A 23,015-nucleotide genomic window follows, 5' to 3' on the forward strand; every position below is an offset into this window, starting at 1 on the left:
TGAAACCTCTACAAACTGTAAACTAAATAAACTTTTCTTCTTATCTCACACTCACTTTGAGTGTTAGATATTTTGTCACAGCAACAAGAAAAATAAGTCACTTGGAGCATCAATATAACTCAGCAGTACAGCGCCTGCCTGACAAGCACAATGTCATGAATTGGATTCTTGCTACCACCAAAACCAAAAAGCAAGCCACTTATCTTGTCAATTATTTTAGAGGGAAGTCTTTCAATTTTTCCTCATTTAATTTGATGTTGGCCATTTGTCATAGCTTTTATCACATTCAGGTAAGGTCTTTTACTATGACTTTTTTCAAGATTTTTATTATGAAGGAGTGTTAGATTTTGTCAAAAGCCTTTTCTGCATGTATTTCTATGATCCTGTGATTTTTGTTCTTGATTCTGTTTATGTGGAATGTTAAGTTTTTGGATTAGCACATGTTGAACCACCCTTCCAAATCTGGAATGAAATCTACCTGATTGTGAGATAGAATCCTTTATATGATTTATTGTTTCTCTTTGCCAGTATCTTGTCGAAGATTTTTGTGTCTGTGTTCCTTAAGGTGATTGGCCTGTAGCTGTTTTTTTTAGTTGGATTTTTGTCTAGTTTTGAGATCAGAGTGACCCTGGATTCCAGAAATCAGTTTGGAACCACACCTTTCCTTTTAGTTTCATTGAAGAGTTTGAGGAGTGTTAGTGATACATTGTCTTTAATATGTTCTCAGTGGGACCATAATTCATAGATCTTACTCACAGGCAGTTCCACGTTGAATTTGATCATTCACACTGGCTTATATCACTAGTGACACATGAATGACTTTGTCATCTGGTGGCTTGTACCACTTCTCAGGGTGTCCTTGATACTGTAATGCAAAGAAATTCATTGATTTAGCAGTGGTCATCATATTACAGTTCCTTAAGTGGTCATCATATTACAGTTCCTTAAGGAAAACATTAAAATGGCATTAAAAACTTGTAATAGAGGGGCTACAGATTTAGCTCAGCTGTACAAATGCCTGCCTGGCAAGTGCAAGGTCGTGAGTTCAATCCCTGCTACAAAAAAAAAAAATTGTAATACAGCTAATTTGTGGTAAAGCCATAAATGCATATAATACTGAGTTTGCTTAAACAAATGTGCACACACTTCAGCAGTTTGTCATACTAATAAATATCTGTAAGCTAATGGCCACCACTTGGAGCACCTCTTACAACTGTAGAGGCCAAAATATAATCTCATGATGTATTGATAAATTTAGTATTAAAATATTTATGTTTTTCTTTTCCTGATATATATATATATTTAGAGGCAGAGTGTATACACTCCCAATGAGGTACTTGTAAGATTTGCATTTTAAAATTTAGACGATTAATTATTGATAAATTATTCATGAGTATATCTTTTAATTTGGTGAAATAAATTTGATTATTGTAATAATTTTGAATTGGCATTATTAGTATTAATGTTTATAGTTAATTATTATTCAAATTCAAGAAACTAGATTCAGTCCATTTATAGGAGTTTTAATTTTAGTAGTAAAAAGACTAATAGAAATGATGAGATCCACTTAGACCACCTGTGGTACAAGCTGCCCAGTGGAACAGTGATGCACAAACATGTTTAACATTGTTTAGGACAGGGCCATAATTCATAAATGTCACTGTCAGCAACTCTGATTTGAATTTTATTGACTGTTAAACTGATGTTAAACTGATGCTAAACACAGGGGTTCAAGCCACCCCATGGTACAGTTGTGCAAATACTATTGGTGGTTCAAGCCAGCAGGAATATGTTAAAGGTTTTGTAGAAATCAGTGAATTTACATAATCTTGGATTTTTTTCAATGATAGCTTTTTTATCAGCTTCATTAATAAATTCATTAATTGATAATTATTATTAATTGATTGAAATTAATAATTTTATGAATTTCATTCCTTGTTACTGGGTTAATATCTTTATGTCTTCTTAATTTAATTTTGGTAATTTTTACAAGTCTAGGAGTCTGCCCATTTGTTAAAGCTTTTCTAATTTCTTGGACAATAATTTCTCATTGTACTTATATTTATCTGAATTTTTACTGTGTGTTATAATTTCATCTTTCACATCTCTGATTCCATTGATGTGAGTCTTTTCTCCCTTTCTTTGGTAACTTTGGCTAAGGGTTTGTCTATTTTGTTTATTCTTTCAAAGAGCTAACTCTTCACTTTGTTGGTTCTTTGGGGATTTTTTTTTTTTTTTTGGTTTTGATTTTTTGGTCTCGATTCCAGTTAATCTCTTGTCTGATCTTTATGATTTCCTTTAACTAGTATGTAGTATGATCCCTCCTGCTTTGTTTTTGTTGCCCAGAATTGCTTTTGCTATTCGAGGTAGAAAAAAATGTATGAATGATGTTGGGTATCTTTATTTGAACATGCCTGTGTGCAATGTCAGGTAGGCAATTTGATACACAGGTATGCAGCTTAATAAGAAATGTAGATTTTGTGTGGGGTACTTTTCTCATTGCTGAGACAAAATACCCCACACTCAAAGATAAAGGAGGAAGGGTTTATTTGGCTTACAGTTTGTAGAGGTCCCAATTCATAGTTGACTGGCTCCAGGGCAGGGTGGCTTAGCAGAAGGACATTATAGATGAGAAAGAGTTCATGGCAGGGAGAAGGCAGCAAGTAAGCAAGAGGTGAACATGTCTCTTATCCAAGCAGGTAACACAGTCATGGTGGAACATCCTTAATCCTACTGAGAACTACACCAAATCAACTAGTGCACTAATTTAGCAATTGCATATCCTTAATCCAAGCATCATGCACTATAGATTCAGCTATCTCTGAAAAACTCCACCTGTGAAAAACCTCACCTATGACCACATGGGGAGAGGCCTGTAGACACAAGCCATAACTTTACTTTTATATAGTAATTGAACTAAAAAGATGAATGGGAAAAGTGAAAGGGAATAAAAAGAAGAGTGTATAAGTTTTTCAGCCTTTAAATTTAGAGCATATGGAAAGAGAGAAGACAGTCACCAAGGATGCCTGAATAAGAATGTCTAAAGGGAAAAAAAAAATACAATGTAGAATGTCAGAAGCTAAGAGAAAAGTTTCCTAAGAACAGAGGAATACAATTTTTCATATTCTCTTGAAAATGTAGGTAAGACCCGGACAAAAAATGGAGTCAGTTTGGTGTAATGATAGGGACAGTCTGGAATAAACTGAGAGGAGTGACAAGTGAAGAACTAGAGACAATTAGAGGGAAGCAGCTCTTTGACTGTGAATGGAAAAGAAAGAGATTGAGCAGTGGCTAAGACAGAATGAGGTATTAATCCAGGTTTTTGGTGGGTAGAAGCTACCTGATAAAAAAGAGTAAACAGTAGAACTCAATACTCACTGAGGTGGGGTTGTAGGAGAATGGCTCTTGGACAAGATGAATTGTTGTTCTGATGTAAAGTTAGGTAAAATACATAAAGATACATCAACTGTCAAGTCAGTTCTTAGCATCACACTGAAGTTATGAAAGCCAGACAAGCACTTTGCTGTTCCTGAGAGAAATCTTCCATCATAAAATAGCAGTAGTTAAATAATCATTAGCCATCATACTATTTCACAGTGGTCTGCACACACCTTGTGAATTATACTGGTTTTCCTGCTTATAATTGCCTCACATTTGTTCTGCAGAGTGTATTTTTTTCTATCTTTAATAAGTGTAGAACCTCAATTAAATAAACAAATAGTTACTGAACAGACATAAAAAGGCAGTATCAAGTAATCAGAAACAGGGCTGGGAATTTAGCTCATTGGCACAAGTGCCTGCCTGGCAAGCACAAGTTCATGAGTTCAATACCCCATATAAATTAATTAATTAATTAATTAAATCAGAAACAAAATTCACTTATTCAAAATCATTAAAGTAGAATTACCTGATGGAGAACTTTTATATCTACAACTCTGTTAATTTCAATGGCTAAATCAGTGTTAATTCCAAGGCCTACATGAAAGATTTTTAAAAGTGCTTTGTTATAGAATGTAGGAGACTTGTAGTTTACAACTTTTAAATTATTCTTTTAAGATTTATAATATTTACCCAAAATTCCATTTATTTACCTTCCCTTCCTTCTCTTCTTTCTTTTCTTCATAGAAAGAAATCATTCCCATCCCGACCCTCACAGAAAGACCAGAATCATAACAACTACATCTGTCACAACTATGCTGCCTCTGCTGTCCATCCATCTGTTCTGGTTATATTTTCTTTCCTTCCAATCCTCTCTCATTCTTTTTATCCTTAAAATTAAAAAAAAAAAGAAAAAGAAAAGTTAAAAAAAAATGAATCATCTCTTGTTGAAATTTAAAAGTCGAAGAAAAGTGGTTATAAAAGCATCTCCCCAACACAGCTCTAAAATGCCAACCTAAGTATTTAGTTTGGAAATCATACCTTCTCAACTGCTTAAAAACAGGAAGTATTTTTGTTAAGTGATAACTCACTCCCTGTTGCTGAAAAAGAAAGTCTCATTTCATACTATAGTTTTGAGCAGTAAAATGAGGTCTGTATTTTCATAGAGAGGATGTGTTTTGTAATGTATAATGTAAAAAATCCATTTTCACTGTTCATGTATGTATATGTGTATACATATGTATGTTAAAATACTTTCAAAGGTTTTAAACATAGAACCTGTTTTCATAAGCTAACCTGGGCACATCCTATCCAACAATTGATGTAAAACCCTTGAATCCATTAGAAACAGCTTACAGATTTGCATTAGGTGATTGCCAGGAGAATCTGGTTCTGTATTATATATAGTTGTTATTTTTCTAAAGGTGTTCTTTTATTTTTTCCCATCATAAAATAGAGAAAAATATACACACATAGCTTAGCACTTCTTAAAAAAAGAAATCCACTATAAATGCATATTTATCTTGGCTTAAACTTTTTCCCCAAGTTTTATAAAACTTTGGTATTTTAATTTTCCTAGAGCTTGGTCTTGGTATATTATGGAATAATTGGTATATAGTTTACTTATCAAGATCCAAAGGTATTGAATCAAATCTTAGTTCAAATGCCTTCTGTAATGCTTAATATTCCTCTAACTGTGGCTATTATTTGACTTTTTCAGGCTTCCATTTCCTTTCTTATCCTAGATGCACAGTATTTCTTGAATGTTACTGTTTCATGAGTTACCACAGTAAAGCACATAATGGTCTAAACATATGGTAGGAGCTCAATAGTATCATTTTAAACATTATTTAAATGCTTATTCTGAACTCCTTCTCCTACATGATTCCTGACATTATTTTTACTTCTCTAGGCCTCATTCTTCTGTCAGGGTAAGACTTTAGAAATGAAAAATTTCACAAGAAAATAAAGGGGAGACTGACAAGAGGAAGGGAATAAGGGGGAGAGGTATAAGGGAAGGCAATGGGAAATGGATATGACCAAGATATATGTATTAAAGCCCAATAGTTTATAAAATTAATAAGCATCAGTAATAAAAGGGAAAAAAACAAATGGAAAAGTTCTTTGTGGTGCGAATGTCCTATGATTCTAATTATCTTCCTATCAAAATAGTTTCACTTTAGATACAAAGTCTTACCCTCATTACTTATAAAGCTAGGAATCTGGCCTTTCTTTATAACTTTGTTTTAGCTTTGATTGTGAGTATTCACTAAATTGTATCTTAATATAGTGGATAAATATGGGATCTAGAGCAAGACAGCCAGAATTTCAATCCTGCCTGCACCACTTAACACCTGTGTGACTTTGGGAATATTACCTATCCTCTCTGTACCTAGATTTTGTTATTTGTAAAATAGGACTAATAATACCTCCTACTTATAAAGGTCTTTAATGAATAAGATGAGTTGTTTTACATGAAAGACAATAATATCAAGCTTATAGTAGATGTCATCTGTAGATACTTTTTATTGTCATTATCGAATAACAGCCTCTCTATGATCTCTTAACCATTGCATGAGAATATTAGAATAGCGAGGTAAGGGAATAGCTGAGATAGAGAAGTAGAATCATATGCTTTGATATATGCTATCCTTTATATAGGACTGAGATCTCTAAAGATACATACCAGTAGGATGAAAGAAGAAAGCAGAAACTTGTATTCATGATTAGTTTATGTAGTAAATGTATTTTTATCTTATACATAATACAAGTATGCTTACAAATGTATTTTGTGAGTATAGAAAAATAAGGAAAGGTGCTGATTTTACTAACACAATATAATCAAAAAGTTTAAAGGTAACTGTCCTAGGAGACCATGTCTTCAACAGGTAGTATTACTTATCTGTCATATGTATCTGCCTTGTACTAGATAGAGATGAATATGTGCTAAAGAAGCAAATCAGACTTGGTTTCCTAACTTTAGAGAATTTGGAAAGACCACAGCGAGTGGCCCTTTGCTAAAGACAGTAAAAACACATTGTAGGGTCCAGGTTTTCTGGATGTGTCAACCACTGTGATGTGACCAAGTAATGAGATGTCTGAGAAATGCAAAATAAACCAGTTCCTTTCAGTACTCACATTTGGAGTTGATCATGTAATATAATGCTGCTATCCTCAGTGTTCAGGCACTGCAGAATGCATTCCTATGGAATAACCAAATACTTTTTCTGCTTCTCTTCAATAGCAGTGCAACTGAGCCTTTTCTAAGTCTTTTCAGCTTTAGTTACAAATATCATTGTCCCCAAAAATGAGGAAATACTGTTGATATTTTGTTTGCTTTGCTTAGAAAATACCACAAATAAAAGAAATCGAATAGATTGTTTTCTTAAATGGATTCATTTAAATGACAACATCAACCTTTGAATATAACTCTCAGTGACCTTTTTCCCTTGAACTTTTCATAATGAGTTGAAGTGACATAGACACACAGTTAGAAGTAAATGGTCTACCTTTTTGAAAAGTATACTTCTTTTAGGAAATCCAGTAGCTATAGTTTGACAAATAGTAATACAAATTTTTATTCATACAATGTGACCTACAATTTCAAGAGTCCCTAGAGATTCTCCTAAACTTATCCAAGAAATTTCAGGTTTTTCTGGACATTGAAGAAGATTAGATTCAAATGTATTATCTATGAGCTGCCATATAATCACTATAGTACATGTTTAGTTTTCTTTGTAAACCCTTCATTTTCCAGAGTTGCTTCAGAAGATGATTGACAAAATTCTTAGTTACATCTCTCTTTTTTACAATTAAAATAGTGTTATATTTCTGATACCTGTATTACTTGCTTATTACATGATGTCTGCTTATTACATGTTAAGTATATAAATTTTTAGAAGGCCATGTAAGTTATAATCTGTGTCTTCCAAAAGAATTTTTGTTTTAGATTTGACCACAAAAAAGAGCTGCCAATAAAGCACTTCTTAAAACAAACTTACAAAGTAGAGTAAACAATTAGAAAGACAGTCCTGTTTTGCAGATGGGAAAACTAAAGTTCAAGAGCAATTACACCTCAGTAATTTGATTTTTTTCCTAGGGTAAAAGACAAGGACTGTCCAAGTTTATCTCTGAGGCTTTTTCAAACCAATTTCTATGGCTAGGTAAGGTGACAAGCTTACAAAACATGCTAAATCTCCCCGCAGACCCCATCACTGTAGTTCACCATACTGTACAAAGGGACATAGTGCATCATTTGCCTCATCAAGCCACTAGATTGACTGCATTCTAACCCTCAGTTGTTTGTGGTTATTTTATATAAAGGGTAAAAACCACTTTATTAAAATTCAGAAATAAAAAGAGCCAGAAGTTTGAATTATGAAATAGTTAAAATTTTAAAGAGGAAATATTAACCATATATATTACCGAAAGAAAAGACAGCAGAGACAGTGAAGACAGGTGCACCGAACACCCAAAGCACATAGAAAACAGTTGAGGAGCTCAGAAGTGAGCTGGAACCAACTTGAGGAGCTTTTTGAAGTGACAAAGAAAAGGATACAATAGCCCTGCACTTTCAAATGTTGGGATTAACTTTAAAATAACTTTCTATACCGTGGTATTTTTTACTTTAGAACCGGAGGTCGAGGGTTGCAAGCAGGCATTCTTCTGCAACCCATCAGTCCTGTATTACCTATTCAGATTACATTCTATAAACCTGCCATACTACACCATGACATCTAATAACTAGTACAGAATAATGCTTAATCATGATGGAACAGGAAAAGTGAACTTTGCGTTAACAAGAAAATCTTTACTTGTGCTGGTCATATCCATGGTGTGTAGTGTATATGAGATTAAAGTTTTAAAAATGGTTTGCGTGGAATGGATTTAAAACTGTTTAACTATCCAGAAAATTCATGTTTTGAGTAACATGGGTTTTTTTATACCACTTGGCATTTTACTTATTTCTGCTTGCTAATTTGCCCAGTAGATTTCTATATGTAGACTGATTGATCACCTTACATAATGATGAACTTGTTTCTTTTTTAAACAAGCATATGTCCCTTAAATACCCATAGTCCAGTGAGAACATTGGAACAGGTAAACAGATATCATTCTGTAACATATGCAACAAAAATGAACATTGAAAGAAATCTAAAACTGCCGGGCGTGGTGGCTCATGCCTGAAATCTCAGCACTCGGGAGGCTGAGGTGGGAGGATCGTTGGAAGTTCGAGACCAGCCTGGGCTACAAAGTGAGCTCAAGGCCAGCCTGAACTACATAGTGAGACCCAATCTCAAAAAAGACAAAAAAAAAAAAGAAAGAAAGAAAGAAAAAAGAAATCTAAAATTAAAAACAGTATTTGTGTACAGAAATGATTTAAAGTAATAACTAGAAATTGCCTGTAGAACATGGCATGGTGGTGGGCATTATTGTCAGAAAGAGAACAGCACGTGTACAAGTGTGAATAATAATGCTGCTTTTAGGCAACAGCAGAATTTAGTTTTGTTAGAGAAGAAGAGATATGGAGGTGTTAAATAATAGGCGATGGCTGAGAGAAGCGGAGATAGGCATTTCTCTTCACGATCCCCAGTAAGAACTTGTAGATTTATTTTGGACTGTCAAAACATGAACTATGGGGGCTGGGGATTTAGCTCAGCGGCATAAGCACCTGCCTTGTAAGCAGGCGGTCGTGAGTTCGATCCCTGGTACCGGTAAAAATGAAAAAGACAAAAAAGAAAAAAAAATATGAACTATGTGAGGAAGTTTTTCCTTTTTCTTCTCAGTTGTGGAAGTCCTTTTAAGAGAGACTTTTAAAGAGATATATTATTTTGCAGTTTTCTCAGTTTTCCTCTCTAATTTTTCAAAAGACAGATTTTCTAAAGTAAATTAAAGTTCTAGATACAGTTTGACTTTGTAAAAAGATAACAGAAATGGAAGACTACATCAACGCAATGAAAGAATTTGAGTTTGTATCTACGCATATGCCACATACGTGCTGAGTTGTTTTGTCCCATTTTCATTCTTTTGTCCTCATCAGGTGCTGCCATTTACTGTGGTACTTTCTTCCTGAACACCTGTGTCAAATGCCTCTAGTCTTTTCTTGCACAGTGGTATGCATTTTTACAGAACTGAACAAATGCAACTTTAGACAGATAACCTTCAGACTGATTGACTTTTTTTTAACACAAATACATGCTCAGATGTTGACATTCAAAAATCCTTTTTGAAAAAATTGTCTTTCAAAGAACAGTAAACCCTACCACCTAATCCTGAGCCTGGCACATAGTAGATACTCAGCAAATGTTTGTGGTATTAAATTGCTCCGTTAAGCCCCACACCTCAGCTTTGGGAGGAGTAATTCTTCACTTAGAAGTTTTAGCTTGGTAATCTTTTCACAAGAAACAGGCTGAGATCTTTAGAGCATAACTGAGTCAGTAGTAATGATATATATTTGTACTACACACACACACATCTTTATATAAGTAATCCTTCTGAAACAGGTAAATCTGAAGCCAGATAAGATAATTTCAGTTCCTTTGCATTTATTTAAGCATGTTCTGTGAGCTAGTATGTAGTCTGTTTTGGAGAAAGCTTCATATACTTCTGAGATGAATGTGTATTCTGTTGTTGTTGGATGGAACACTACAGTTATATGTTAAGTCCATTTGTTCAAAGGTCAGGTTCAGCTCTGATACTTTATTTTTTTGTCTTGTTAATCAATTTGTGACGCTGGGGATTTAGCTCGGGTGGCTTGGTGGCTTAAGTGCCTGCCTGGTAAGCACAAGGTTGTGAGTTCAATCCCTGGTACTAAAAAAAAAAAAAACAGTTTGTGACAATGCAGTATTGAAGTACCCCCGTACAACTGTATTAGTAATTATCTGATTTTTCATATTAGTGTTTGTTTTATATAGTTGAATATGCTAGTATATGGTGCATATATATATTTATAATTAGCATCATTTGCTATTGGATTGTTCCCTTAAAAACTATGTAGTGACCTTGTTTTGTCTCTCTTAATGAGTCTTGGCATAACATCCTCTTTGTCTGCAAATAGAATAGCTACCCTTGCTTTTTTCTGGGTTCTTATTACATAGAGTATTGCTTTCCATCTTTTGACTTTGTGAATTTCTTTTTGAGTTAGCTGTGTTTCTTGTGTGCGGTATATTGTTGGATCTTGTTTCTTGATCCATTCTGCCAATCTGTTTCTTTCAATTGGCAAACTGAGAACATTTATATTGATATTTATAACTGATATGTATTGACTGATCCTTGTATTTTCCTGTTGGTTCCCTTTCCCTTCTATTGAATTGCTTGGTGGGCTTGTTATATTGACATTCTTAGAATTATTGTCTTGTTATTTTTTGTAGAATACCCTTTGGAACTTTTTGGAGTGCTAATTTGGTGGTCATGAATTTCTTCAGGTGTTCTTTATCCTGAAAGTATCTTACTTCTCCATCAATTTTAAAAAATAATCTTGGCATGGTACATCAATCTGGGTTCAAGGTTGTTTTCTATTAGGGTATTAAGGCTTGAAATAGTTCACCTTGTCTTAAAAGTTTGCCTCAAGAAGTCTGCTGTGGGGCCTGAGGATTTAGCTCAATGGCATAAGTGCCTGCCTGGCAAACACTACGTTGTGAGTTTGATCTCTGGTACCAAAAAAAAAAAAAAAGTCTGCTGTGACTCTGACGAGCTTTCCTTTGTAGGTTGTTTTGTTCTTTAACAGCTTTTAGGATTCTGTTCTTGTGACTATTGTATGCCTTGCTATAGTTTTTTTTTTTTTTTTAATCATGACTATTTGTAGTCCTACATACCTCACTTATGTGTATCTCAGGTTCTTTTTCCATACTTGGGAAGGTTTTCTCTATAATTTTGTGAACAGATTTTTTAATACCCCTTATGCTGTCTTCTCAGTCTTCATTGATTGAAGTTAATCTTATATTAGTATTCTTTGCATCATCTAGTTGCTGTTAGTATGGTAGACTGATCAGGCCTATAACCTCCCAAACAACTGGACAGTGAAGGCTTTAATAAAAGAGATAAGTAGTATGATTTTAGGGCTCCAAGAGGATCAAAATCTTCTAAGAAAAACTTCTCTGGGTGGCCCTTATTTACGTTGTTTTCAAACAATGGATGGAGTTAGAGTAGAAAACAGAGGAAACTGAGCAGGACCTTGGAAGTGGTTCAAGAACTCCAAGTAACAGACTGCAGTAATTTAAGAGAACTATCTTATGTTCATTTAGGAGATGTGTCTTAGGAGAAAGTCTGCAGGTTGACTTTCACTACAGAAGTGAAATGCCAGCAGCTACAGTCTATTTAATTCATTGCAGCAGAAGTCACACATCCTCAGCTATGGCCTTATCCTATCCTTTGAAACATCATGGCATCACAGGCATTACAGACCTAGGCCAGGACTAGTGACCCATAGAGTTTCACTTACTATGAGTCTACTGCCCATCTCCAAATAGGCAGTCTGAACCTTGGAGAGACTCACAATAAATTTAGAAAGCCAATTGATTAATTTTAAATCCTGCTCAGAACTGCTTCATAGTGGTCTCCATCATGTTAGATTGATTTTTCATACTTGCTGTTTTTAAGAGGTCTTTCGATTAATGATCACCAAGCTCAGTCTGTCTTCTAGATATCATATTCTGTCTTTGCAATGGTTGACTCTTCCGCATATATTTTCAGAAATTTTTAGACTTAGATTTCTGTTTGAGTCTGTTTAATGGAATCCAGTTCTTTTCTGTGTTGGTTATTTGTGGTTTTGGTTTTTTTGTTTGTTTGTTTTTATTTTGTTTTGTTTTGGTCTCTTGATTCACTAATTACTTCCTTCATCTTGGTTTTCATCTCTTTATCTCTATTTCGTTTTTGTTAGGAGACTTACTAATCTGTTTTGTTACTTTTACTGCCACCATTTCATAAAATTGAGCTGGGTTTTTGGTTTTTTTAAATTTCTTCTACCTCAATGCCCCCTTGATTTGCCTTGGGCAAGATGGGGATTGCGTTGCATCTTACTTACATATTTTCTCATTTTCTATTTTTTATTGTTATTTATTTTCTGCATTGAAGGTTGTAAATTGCTTATGGTATGTAGCTTTACTACTAATATGGAGACCTCTTTAGGAAGTGACTACTTTTCAGAGATATTTGCTAGGCATAGTTGACCTTTGACTTTTGGATCTATCCCAACTTTCTGTCTCTTCAGTTTATTAAGGATGAAGAGTTACTGCCTGTTTGGACTAGCGTCTAGTTCTTTGGTACTAGACTCTAGTATTGTTTATGACATTCCAGGTATTGACATACAGGAAAGAGCAGTTGATCACAAGAACTACGTCACTGTGCATAAAATACAATCAGTAATAACAGCACCAACTATTATTATTTTGCCACCTTCAACCATGTATACAAGATTTATAGTCATTATATGACAAATCAAAAATTATATACAGTATAAGCCCACTTAGTAGAGCAGTTTTATCCTAAGGGAAGAAAAGAATAAGAGCAAAAAATGGAAGAAAAAATGGCAAAATAAAAGAAGAAAAAGAGAGTAGAAACAAGGCTGAAGGACACAAAAAGATTACTCAAGGCCTGGGTAATCTGGTGAATAGGACAGGAGGTAAAGAAAGATGAAAGACACAAAAACAAAACTAAACTAAAAATAATGCTCTCACAAAAAAATAATAAACAAGGGTAAAAAAAGGAAAAATAAAAAGTTTTTATTTCCAATTTGTGGTTATCTTATGGAGTCTATAGTTTTGTTGTAATGTCCAATTCAGGCTGTGACTCTGCTCTCACTAGTAGACAAAGGAGGCAGTCAGAGCCCAGATATATGCTGATAGTGCTAACAAGCCTGCAATAGGATTAGGGCAAGATGTTGGTTCTGGTACTCTCAAATCCATGAAGTTTAGGCTGATTTTGGCCTTTGGTTGTGAGGTTGGGGCCTGATTCATTCACCCCACAGCACTCCGGGTGTCTCTTGCTGGCCTGACCATGGCTCTCTGACCCTGGATGTCTCCCACAGTTGCCTTCTCCCAGTCACTATGTTGTAAACATTAGGAGCCCTGAGTGAATTCAGCCCATAGCTGCTCCAAGTCCTGGGTTTAGTCCTCTCTAAATTGCTTTCCAACCAAGTACCTCCAGGAAGTATGGCAGTTGCTTTGACTGGAGTCACCCACCGACTGTTGTAGTACACTGCTCTGTTCTACTGGTGCATTTCTCCTTGGAGTTCTCTGAATTCACTCACCCTCACTGTGTCTCTATAGATCTGATTCTCCTGTGTCACCCTACACGTCAGGAGCGGGGGGGGGGGGGGGGCGCCAGGGAGATGTGATGTGATGGAGGGTGCAGATTGCCCCCTGTTTTTTCTATTTTAAGATCTGTTTTTCTGTTGACTCCAGTTTTACCTTCAGATCCTTCCTGGGTCCCAGATATCCATCTTTCTCCTCCTTTTCTTCCCCAAATTATTTTCCAGTGTCTGGATTCTGAATCTTGGAGAGGTTGATCTGTTGTTACTTACCACTTCATCATCTTTCCAGAAGTCTTGCTGCCTTTATTTTTACACCTGAAGAAACTGAGAGGCTTCTAGAACTGTACAGATTTGCCTAAGGTCTTGAAAATGTTCTCCAAAAAGCAGTTTGCCTTGTGATTAAAATAATCATTTTAATGAAGAAGTTACAGTATGACTTTGAAACCATAAGTGTTTGAGTATTAGAAAACCTTGTCTTGTTTCTTTTCGTTGCATTTATGATAATTTTAAAATAAATGATTGCTTTCTCATTCAGGATACGTTCTTCTACCATAACATTGCAGAAGTGTTTTTAATAAAAATTCTAGGAAGGGTATTAACTCATTCAGAGTTCTAGAAGAAGAAAGATTCTTTACTACTATTTTTTAAGTGTAACTTTCACTGACTGAGGCTTTCACTGGCTGAGGCCAAATAAAGCCTACATGGCTGTTGGCCCAAATGTTATGTCATTGCAGTGGTGCTCACCCTGCACTACCCTGGGGCAGCTGCAACTGAAAAACAAAATCAGCACAGATATATTCTGAGTGTCCTGGTAACTTAGATGACGTGTATGTTGTTTATCTTTTGTAGTGCTGTTCTCTGAACTATTAGAAAGGAAATTTGTAAATAGCCTACAATTTTAGTCTTATCAGAAAGGAGAAAATGATAGCTTCAGTTCAAAAAAAAATAACCAAACTATTCAGAGCTGCATAACTAGCAACTAAAATATAGGGGCTGGTACATAGTAGATCCTCTTTTTTAATGAAATAATTATTTAACTATTGTAAAAGCCTGTATTTAACAGTACCATTACCATTACCATATAGTTTTATTGTTTGTCCATTGATAATGTGTATATTGTACTGGCAGGGTAGAAAACTAAAACAGGACTGATTCAGCATCCATAAATTGCAAATTTCATCCCAATTTCTGCAATTTATTTATGATTTTAGGATTCATTTCTTTGTCTCAAAAGTAGTATAACTGTCTAACTCCAGATTTTGAGGAAAAATAAAATGATACAGAATGTGGCAAGTGCTTTATAAATTCTAAAACAGCATTTTCCAAAATAAAAATGGTTTATTAGCTTTTGAAGTGTTCCAGGACTAGAATTTGGGGTGGAATTTTATCATAACCCTTTCCTGAAGATTTTTCATATCCATTAATACAGGCTCAACATATTTCTGCATATTAAAAATTATATAAGCTTTCAATTTTGTCATCTGTCTTACTTTTCTCACTGCTGAGACAAAATACCTGACACTAGCGTTAAAGGAGGAAAGATTTATGTTGCTCACAGTTTGTAGATGTTTCAGCCCATATATCGGCTGGCTCAAGGCAGGATGACACACAATCAGGCACAGCAGAGAAGAAATAGTTCAAGGTGGACAGAAGATAGCAGAAAGATACAGGCACAGCTCTTTCTGTACCTTTCAGTTTATCCAGACTACTAAAGGTATAGTACTCACACCTTTAATGCTAGTACCCTTGAGGCTACTGTTGCATGATAAATTAGTGCTAGCATCACACTCTGGATCTAGCTACCTCTGAAAAAGCATGAGGCTTTGAGGATACATCTAGACAGAAGCCATAACAGCATGTTTTTGAGATTCATGCAAATTATTTTAAGTAATGTGTTCCTTTTGTTGTAGTATTACACATGTTTTACATGAGCACTCATAAATTAGTTGACATATGAGTTGCTTACACTTTTAGTCTACTATAAATAAGGCAGCTATGAATATCCATATATATGGTTATATGGTTTTGTTCCTGTTGAGTAATCCTAAGTAACACATAGGAATGGAGTAGTTGGATTATTATAGCTGATATATGTTTAACTTTCTAACAAACTGCCAAATAGTTTTCCAAGTGGTTGAACTGTTTTGTTTCCATTAACTGTGTATATCAGGTCTAATTGGTTCTGTCCAAGTTAATTTTTGGCATTACCACTGTTTTCAGTTTTAGTCATTCTTATGGGAATTTTATGGTATCTCACCATGGTTTATATTTGTTTTAATCCAATGGGGCATCATGGTGAGCATCTTATGTACTTGTTTGCTAATCATATGGCTTCCTTTCTGGAGATAACCAAATTTTTTGCTGGCTTACTATTTGTGGGGTTTAAATTGAGTTATGAGGGTTCTTTACATGTTTTAGACATGAATTGTCAGATGTGCACATCATAAATATTTTATCCCAATCTGTGGCTTGCCTTTTGATATTCTTAAAAGCATGTTTTGAAGACAATTGTTTTTTATAAAGACCCGGGTAATAGTCAGTGTTTATTTTTTGCATATGGATGTCTAGTTGTAGCAGCATCATATCATACAATACTTTCCTCACTGTGTGCTTTAAAAATCAAAATTAGTGTAGGTATGCTAAAAGTTCTTGTGGCATTCAGATTGCAATTACATTAAATTTATAGGTAAATTTGGAAGAAATGATTGTATTTTCAAGGAACTTCTTGTATAGAAGTTGCTAAATTTATTGTCATGAAATTGATTTTAATCTTTTGTTATCCTCTCACAATCTGTAGTAATAAATCTTTTATTTCTGATGTTAGTGTTAGTCGGTGTCCCATCTAGCTAGAGTTTAACCAGTTTTGCCTAATCTTTCCAGAAAATTCACTTTGGCTTTATTATTTTTCTCTCATTTTTTATCAACTTCTGCTCTTGTATTCATTGTTTCTTTCCTGTATTTACTCTTTGTAGGCTTTGATGCGGCCTGGAAGAATAGATAGAATTATATACGTCCCTTTACCAGATGCAGCAACAAGAAGGGAAATATTTAACCTGCAGTTTAACTCTATGCCAATCAGCAATGAAGTCAACCTAGATGAACTCATCCTCCAAACCCATACGTATTCAGGAGCAGAGGTAAGGTAATTCTCCTTAGAGCACCTTAGAGGCTGAGGATACAGCTCTATGTTTGAATGCATGCTTAGCATGTGCAAGGCCCTGAGTTTAATCCTCAGCACCAGGAAGTGAAACCTACTAGAAAGGAAGCAGTGACGTGGGTCATTAAGTGAAAGAAACTCATTGCAAAATAGAATGTGTCAAATAACTGTATATAAAGAAATTTTAATACAGAAAATTAGTAAGTTGAATTGTACCTTAGTTGGCCTCTTTTGTATCTTAGTTGGTTTTTACCTTTCTTCTACTGCATCTCAAAACTTAGTCTTCAGAGAAGTAGCATATTTTTATTTTTAATTTCTGAGACAAGATCTCACTATACAGTTCATGCTGGCCTTGAACTCACTTTGTGCCCCCAGGCTGGCCTCAAACTCATGGTGATCCTCCTGCCTCAGCCTTCCAAGGGCTGGGATTACAGGCATATACCACAATGTCCTATCTGAACTGTTTTTTATGTGTCAAAGGAAAATGACAGTATAACCTACCCTCCTGTTTTCTCAGAGATCAGAGAAGTGAAATTATGATAACATACATATAAAGGCCTTGGTAAAGAAATTAGATGATTATTATCTTTTATTATGTTGGATAATTATATCAATCTGCCTATCTATCACAGATTTTCTCAGTAAATAAAAGAAAGTAAAAGCTACCACCTGAACTGAACTATGATGATAGACAGTCAACAAGATTTGTAAGACTTCTATAAGAAATACCCATTTTTTTCTGTCCTTATCAAATCTGTGCTTAAGCTATTTTTATTTACAAAATAAAGCTCCTTAAGTAATTGTGCAATTTCCCTACATGCATTTCTTAAGAAAATGACATACTGTATACCTCAACACAGAAATACCATTATTATTCATCATTGATTTGAATTTACACTGGAAAATTGTTTTTAACTAATAAATTATAAATCCTGTTTATTCTGACTTAGATAAGCAACCAGGACTCCACAAGCTATTACTTGCTATTGTCATTCATCTTCTGTAAGAATCAAAAGGGTTGGCTGGGGATTTAGCTCAGCGGTACCCTGGTACGGATAAAAAGGAAAAAGACAAAAAAAAAAAAAAAGAATCAAAAGGGTTAACATACTCCAAGTGGTACTTGGAGAATCCTGTAGATAAATTTGCAGGTAGAATTGCTTTAGTATATCATGTAGTCAAGCTAGTAACATCCAAAATAAATCTGTCTATCTATTCATTGTTTTGTCTTTAAGAGCTATGGGTATTTTATTTTCTTCTTTTATTTTTCCTAAATTCTACTGGGAGCAAAAAGCCCATTTAGAAAATAGCTTGAGAAGCAATTGGAGCACAGTTTTAAGTTCTGACTGAAAAAATAATGGCTCTAAGCATCTCTTCGGCATGACCATCCATGAAGGTAAAACGAACACACAGTATACTTACTGTTAATTAATCACTCAAGTGTTTCTAAAATTAAGTTTTTTGTGTGAATCTAAAGACTGGCATCATGATGTAACATGGCAATTTATGGAAAACAGCAAGGAGAAGAAACTATAAATCTTTCACTGGAGTGAAGTAGAACAGTTAACAAAGTATAAATGGGCCTTTTTCACCTGGAAGTAACTCATAGCAGTAACATTGAAGTGTGGTCTTGCTGAAAAGAATAAATTATTTTGGTGCCAACAATTATTGTACTAGCTTGCTAGTTCGTAGGTAACCACATGGATATTCAATCTAAAATATAAGCACATTTATGCATTAACTTTTATATTAGATCTCCTAAAACTAGTCTTAGGAAAAGTAGCGAAAATTTTGTGTTTCATGATAATCAGCCCAGATAGAGATTGTATGGTGATCCCATATATCATTAGAATCTTACTACAGTTTCTTAGAAATTTTGTCTCAGTGCTACACCTTAGTAGTTCTGTGGGTTTGGAAGAGATAGCTTTTTTTATTTCAAGTTTTTTCTTTTGGAGGAAAGAGGGTCTAAAGTTTTGGGCAGTTCACAAAAGAAAACCATTATCAGTATTTTACATTTGAAAATGATGAATAGGAAATTTATAAGAGAGCAGCTTTATATAAAAAATTAACTTCATATCTTTTTGTCTTTCTGTTTTCAGAGAATCGTATTCAGTGTTTGAAAGTCAAAAATTAGTGTTGATTTTTTTAAAAGGAAAGTGAATTAAATGCCAGAATCTCAGTTACTTAACTTGTATAGCCTCAGTACTTTGTTAACTGATTTATTTCCCCTTCACGCTAAGGCCATATCCTCCATCCAGCATGAGGTGTTGGATAGAAGAAATAAAGATAGGTGCAAAGAAGATAAGGAAAAGCATAGTTTTAAAATTGTACATTAAGAAAACTGTAGCTTCAGGACACAAATCGAAGTTAATCACAGTTATGATATTATGCCCAAGAAACTCCAAACATTCCTGAGTCTTAAAGATACAATAAACCTGTAAATTGAGTCTGCTTTTTCTAAATTCACAGATTCCACAAACTTCCACTTTCAAGAAAGTAGCATGCATGGTTTCTCTTCTAGGAGAAACTCCAATTATAAATAAAGTGCAAAATAAAACACAGATAATATGAAGTCGGGAGATAGACTTTTCTCAAATGGGAAAGAGGACCAAGAGATGGAAGGATAAAGGAGGAAGGCTAAAGGAAGGGATTGAAAAAAGGAATTGAGTTGTATTATATACAGGTACCGGCTCCACACAAGGAAAATAAACATTATGTACTGTAAACATGTGCTAATTGAAAGAAAAGGGAGGGAAGGGGAGGGGAGGGAAGGGAAGGGAAGGGAAGGAAGCGGAGCTAATGTAGCAAGACATGTTAGCCCATGCCTGTAATCTCAGAACTCTGGAAGGCCATGGCAAAAAGTTGACAAGTTCAAGCTCAACCTGGGCAAATTAGCAGTTTTGTAAGACCCAGTCTGAAAGTACAAAATAAAAAAGGCTGGGGATGCAGCTGAGTGCAAAGGGTAGGGGAGGGAGTACTGTGTACCGTGTCTCTAAATTCCAGGCACATGCAGATGATTTGCATTCTCACCTAAGCATTAATGTCATGCTTTTTGATGACACAGCAGGAACACATAAATACTCTGGTCCAAAACCATGTCATATCTTATGTCATGCTTTTTGAGGACATACTAGGAACACATAAATAACCCAGGCCCCAAACTATCTGCCTCCCTGTTGAGCTCTTGCACTGTTTTCTGACTTCTCGTTTTTAAGAGGAGCTCCTCAAGTAATTGTCAGAAGTAATATTTTATATTCAAAGCTATGTAAAGTTAATTTTACTTAACATATACTACTAGCTATATGGACAGTAAATGATGATATAAGCCAAAGATGAAGAAATTCCTAGCACTCATATTGTTTTTGAGAAGCCAAATGTTTTAAGTATCATAAGCATTCCTTTTATTTTTAATTAAAAGTTATAATGACCAGATGATTCTGGTACTTTTGGTGACTGGGGGATTAAGGAAAGGTTGCATTGAAAACATTTTCATTTTACCTGGCAGTTTGCTTTTCCCAATCATCATTGTTCTATAAAAGCCCACAAAAGCTCGATATTTGAGGTAGATCCTTATTTGCTCTCTGAGCCACTGCCTTTCCCCTTCCTATTATGAAGAAGTGAAGCAATTTTTAAAACTGTTAGAGGGTCCAGAGAGGAAGTTTATCCCCAGCTGCAATGAGAATATAGTTACTAGGAAGCAGCTTCCAAAAGAGAGGTGATAGAATACTTTGTGTTGCTTCAACAAGCAGATAACTTATCTGAAAGATAAATAACTGTTGGCGTCTATTTTTTCTCTTTAAAAGATGTGCTTAATATTGGGAGTTTTTTTATGTAATCTTGTGTTTTAGTTTTAGAAAATCTATTTAATACAGTTTGTTAAAGTATATTTCAGTGTTTTTTAAAGATTTAATTTCATGTATAGTGCATTTCTCTCTTAATATTAAATGATCTGTCTTGCCTTGAGTTCTCTTCTGTTTTCTATACTCTCAAGGGTCTAGTAAAAGCTCAAAGACCTCTATACCAGCTTGACATTTTAAAAACCACTTTCTTGTGTGCCTTATTAATTCAAGAAAAGTTATATTCATGATAGTTGGACTACTGTATTATAGTTAATAAAAGGGGAGCTTTAAACTACTTTTTTGTCTTATTGGTTAACATTCTTTCTGACTTCTTCTTTTCTCCCATACAGTGAAAACAGGAAGACCAATTCTAACTATTTGGAATGTCCATACTCTTTCTACATGGCACCTCTTGTAACAGTGATCCCCAAACTAAGAATTCAGGATTAGTGTATGAGATTCTGATGAGGATTTAATGTGGATCTTGACCAGCTATCTTAATAATGCATCAGAGATATAAGATAGCACATCAGGGACAGGACACCCTTTGCCATGATCTCAAGCTCTATATTACTGTTAAAAAAGTAGCTAGTAGTAGTTCCCCTGTCTCCAAAGTAAACCACACCACCTATCATTTAACAGAATCCTTGCTATCTCTATACTCTTTGTGGAGTTTTTTTATTCTAAAGTTCAATATGTAATCTCTGAATTTCAAAGTAATTTTCCTTAACCTTCTAAAATTACTGATTTTTGCCGTTAAACCCTTTACTTTACTTTCTGTTTTTACTTGTTTAGCTCTTAAAATACTTTTCTTGTAGTTATTTTAATGTGAGCAGCTATTATATTCCTCCAAAGATTCTCTAGGGCCAAGACTAAGCCTTGTACTTCTTGGGAGTCCAGCAAAGCAACTGATACCTCACACTTAGTAAACATTCATATTGGATAAATAATAGATTTAGATGTTGGTTTTAAGTAATTTTACTAACCAAAAATGTTGGCTTTAGCATTGATTTAAATGGCACTTTCTAATTTTGTCCTTTTATGTGTATTATTATATTTCAATACCCTAACTATGGGAGCAGTGATTTAACAAAAGATTTAGAACTAAGCCAAAGCTCAGATATTTCATTTATTTTTGCCTCTTGAAATCCCTAAATTAGTTTTTGCTTGTTTAAAATATACAATTTGTTACTTTTCAAATGTGTAAGGCTAATGTTTCTTTACAGTTTGTATAGTAATCTAGAAACTATGCTGGGACCTTGATTCTAGAAGTCCAACCTCTACTAAGGCTTAAGCCACACAGTCTGTGGTATTGTCAGTCTTTCTATCTTCTGGTTGAAAATATATCATCCCCTCCCAAAAAATTCTATATTCGTCACCTTTCCCATTGCTAGACAAAGTACTTAACACTCACAAAATTCAGGAAGAACTGGTTTGTTTGGCTCACTGTTCCAGAGATTTCAGTCCATGATTGGCCAGCTCTAAGGCAGAAACTTCTGGTAAAAGGTCATGGTAAAGCAAAGCTGCTTAGGTCATGTTGGCTGAGAAGCCAGGGAGAGAGGAATAAGGGAGTAGATCTAGACCTCAAGGTCATGCCTTCACTAAACCACCCAGGTATACCCAGAAATGTATTTTACTAGTCCCCTGGGCAGTTCCCAGACCATTCAGCTTCACAGTATTCGCCTTAACTGTCATAAATTCAAAAAAGCAAACAGGTTTCCCATGGACCAAGCATTATACCAAGTTCATACAAATAAAGTGATATATAGGGATACCCTGTTGTAGCCTTTACCATTTCTTAGACTCTGAGTCTCATTGGAGCTTTGGTAGCCTTACATTCTTTTTATGTACCATATGGCTACTAAACCTTCAATGATTATGTCTGTACTAAATATGTATTGACTTCTATTTGTTGTCATTTTTTCCAAACAATACAGTGCAACAATCATGTACATCATACTAGATACCAAAAGTAATCTGTAAACAAGTTATACAAAAGGGTATGTGTAAATCATATGCTAATGCTATACCATTTAATATACTGGCCATGAGAATCCTCGATGTTGGTATACCCACACATCCCAGACCTCATTCCCTAAGGATACTGAGGGATGATTGCATTTTGTTTTGGCAGCCCAGGCTAAGAGAGTCAGTTCTCCCGTGTGTCCGTGTAGCTCAGGTCACCTTAAATTTTGGATTTTTCTTCTGATAACTAATAAATGGCTTCTGTCATTAATTGCATCCTGAATTGTCCATGGGAATCAGATAATTATAAGCAGTTCCTAGTTTACCAGCAGTATCTTTGCACTTCCCTTTTGAGAATTTAGAATGTATTTTTTTTTCTAGAAAGTGCTTCTATGTTTATTTCAGGGTAACCCCCTAAAATATGTAACAT

The 23,015-nt window shown here is 34.8% G+C and overlaps 1 protein-coding gene across 5 annotated transcripts in view; it reads left to right on the top strand.

The window, feature by feature from the left end:
• Afg2a (AFG2 AAA ATPase homolog A) overlaps nucleotides 1-23,015 on the top strand; it is a 316,612-nt gene that overhangs the window by 246,235 nt on the left and 47,362 nt on the right. For 4 of the 5 annotated variants that reach the window (XM_063260739.1, XM_003477089.5, XM_063260740.1 and 1 more), the window contains one exon: nucleotides 16,600-16,764. In XM_063260739.1, coding sequence (XP_063116809.1) covers nucleotides 16,600-16,764 — 165 coding nt within the window. Of the gene's footprint in view, nucleotides 1-16,599; nucleotides 16,765-23,015 lie in introns of those variants that run through there. The other variant, XM_063260741.1, reaches the window with a different exon arrangement.

The sequence above is a fragment of the Cavia porcellus genome, unplaced genomic scaffold, assembly GCF_034190915.1.
Source record: "Cavia porcellus strain 051 isolate PalLab524CR breed Dunkin Hartley unplaced genomic scaffold, mCavPor4.1 scaffold_14, whole genome shotgun sequence".
NCBI lineage: Eukaryota > Metazoa > Chordata > Mammalia > Rodentia > Caviidae > Cavia > Cavia porcellus.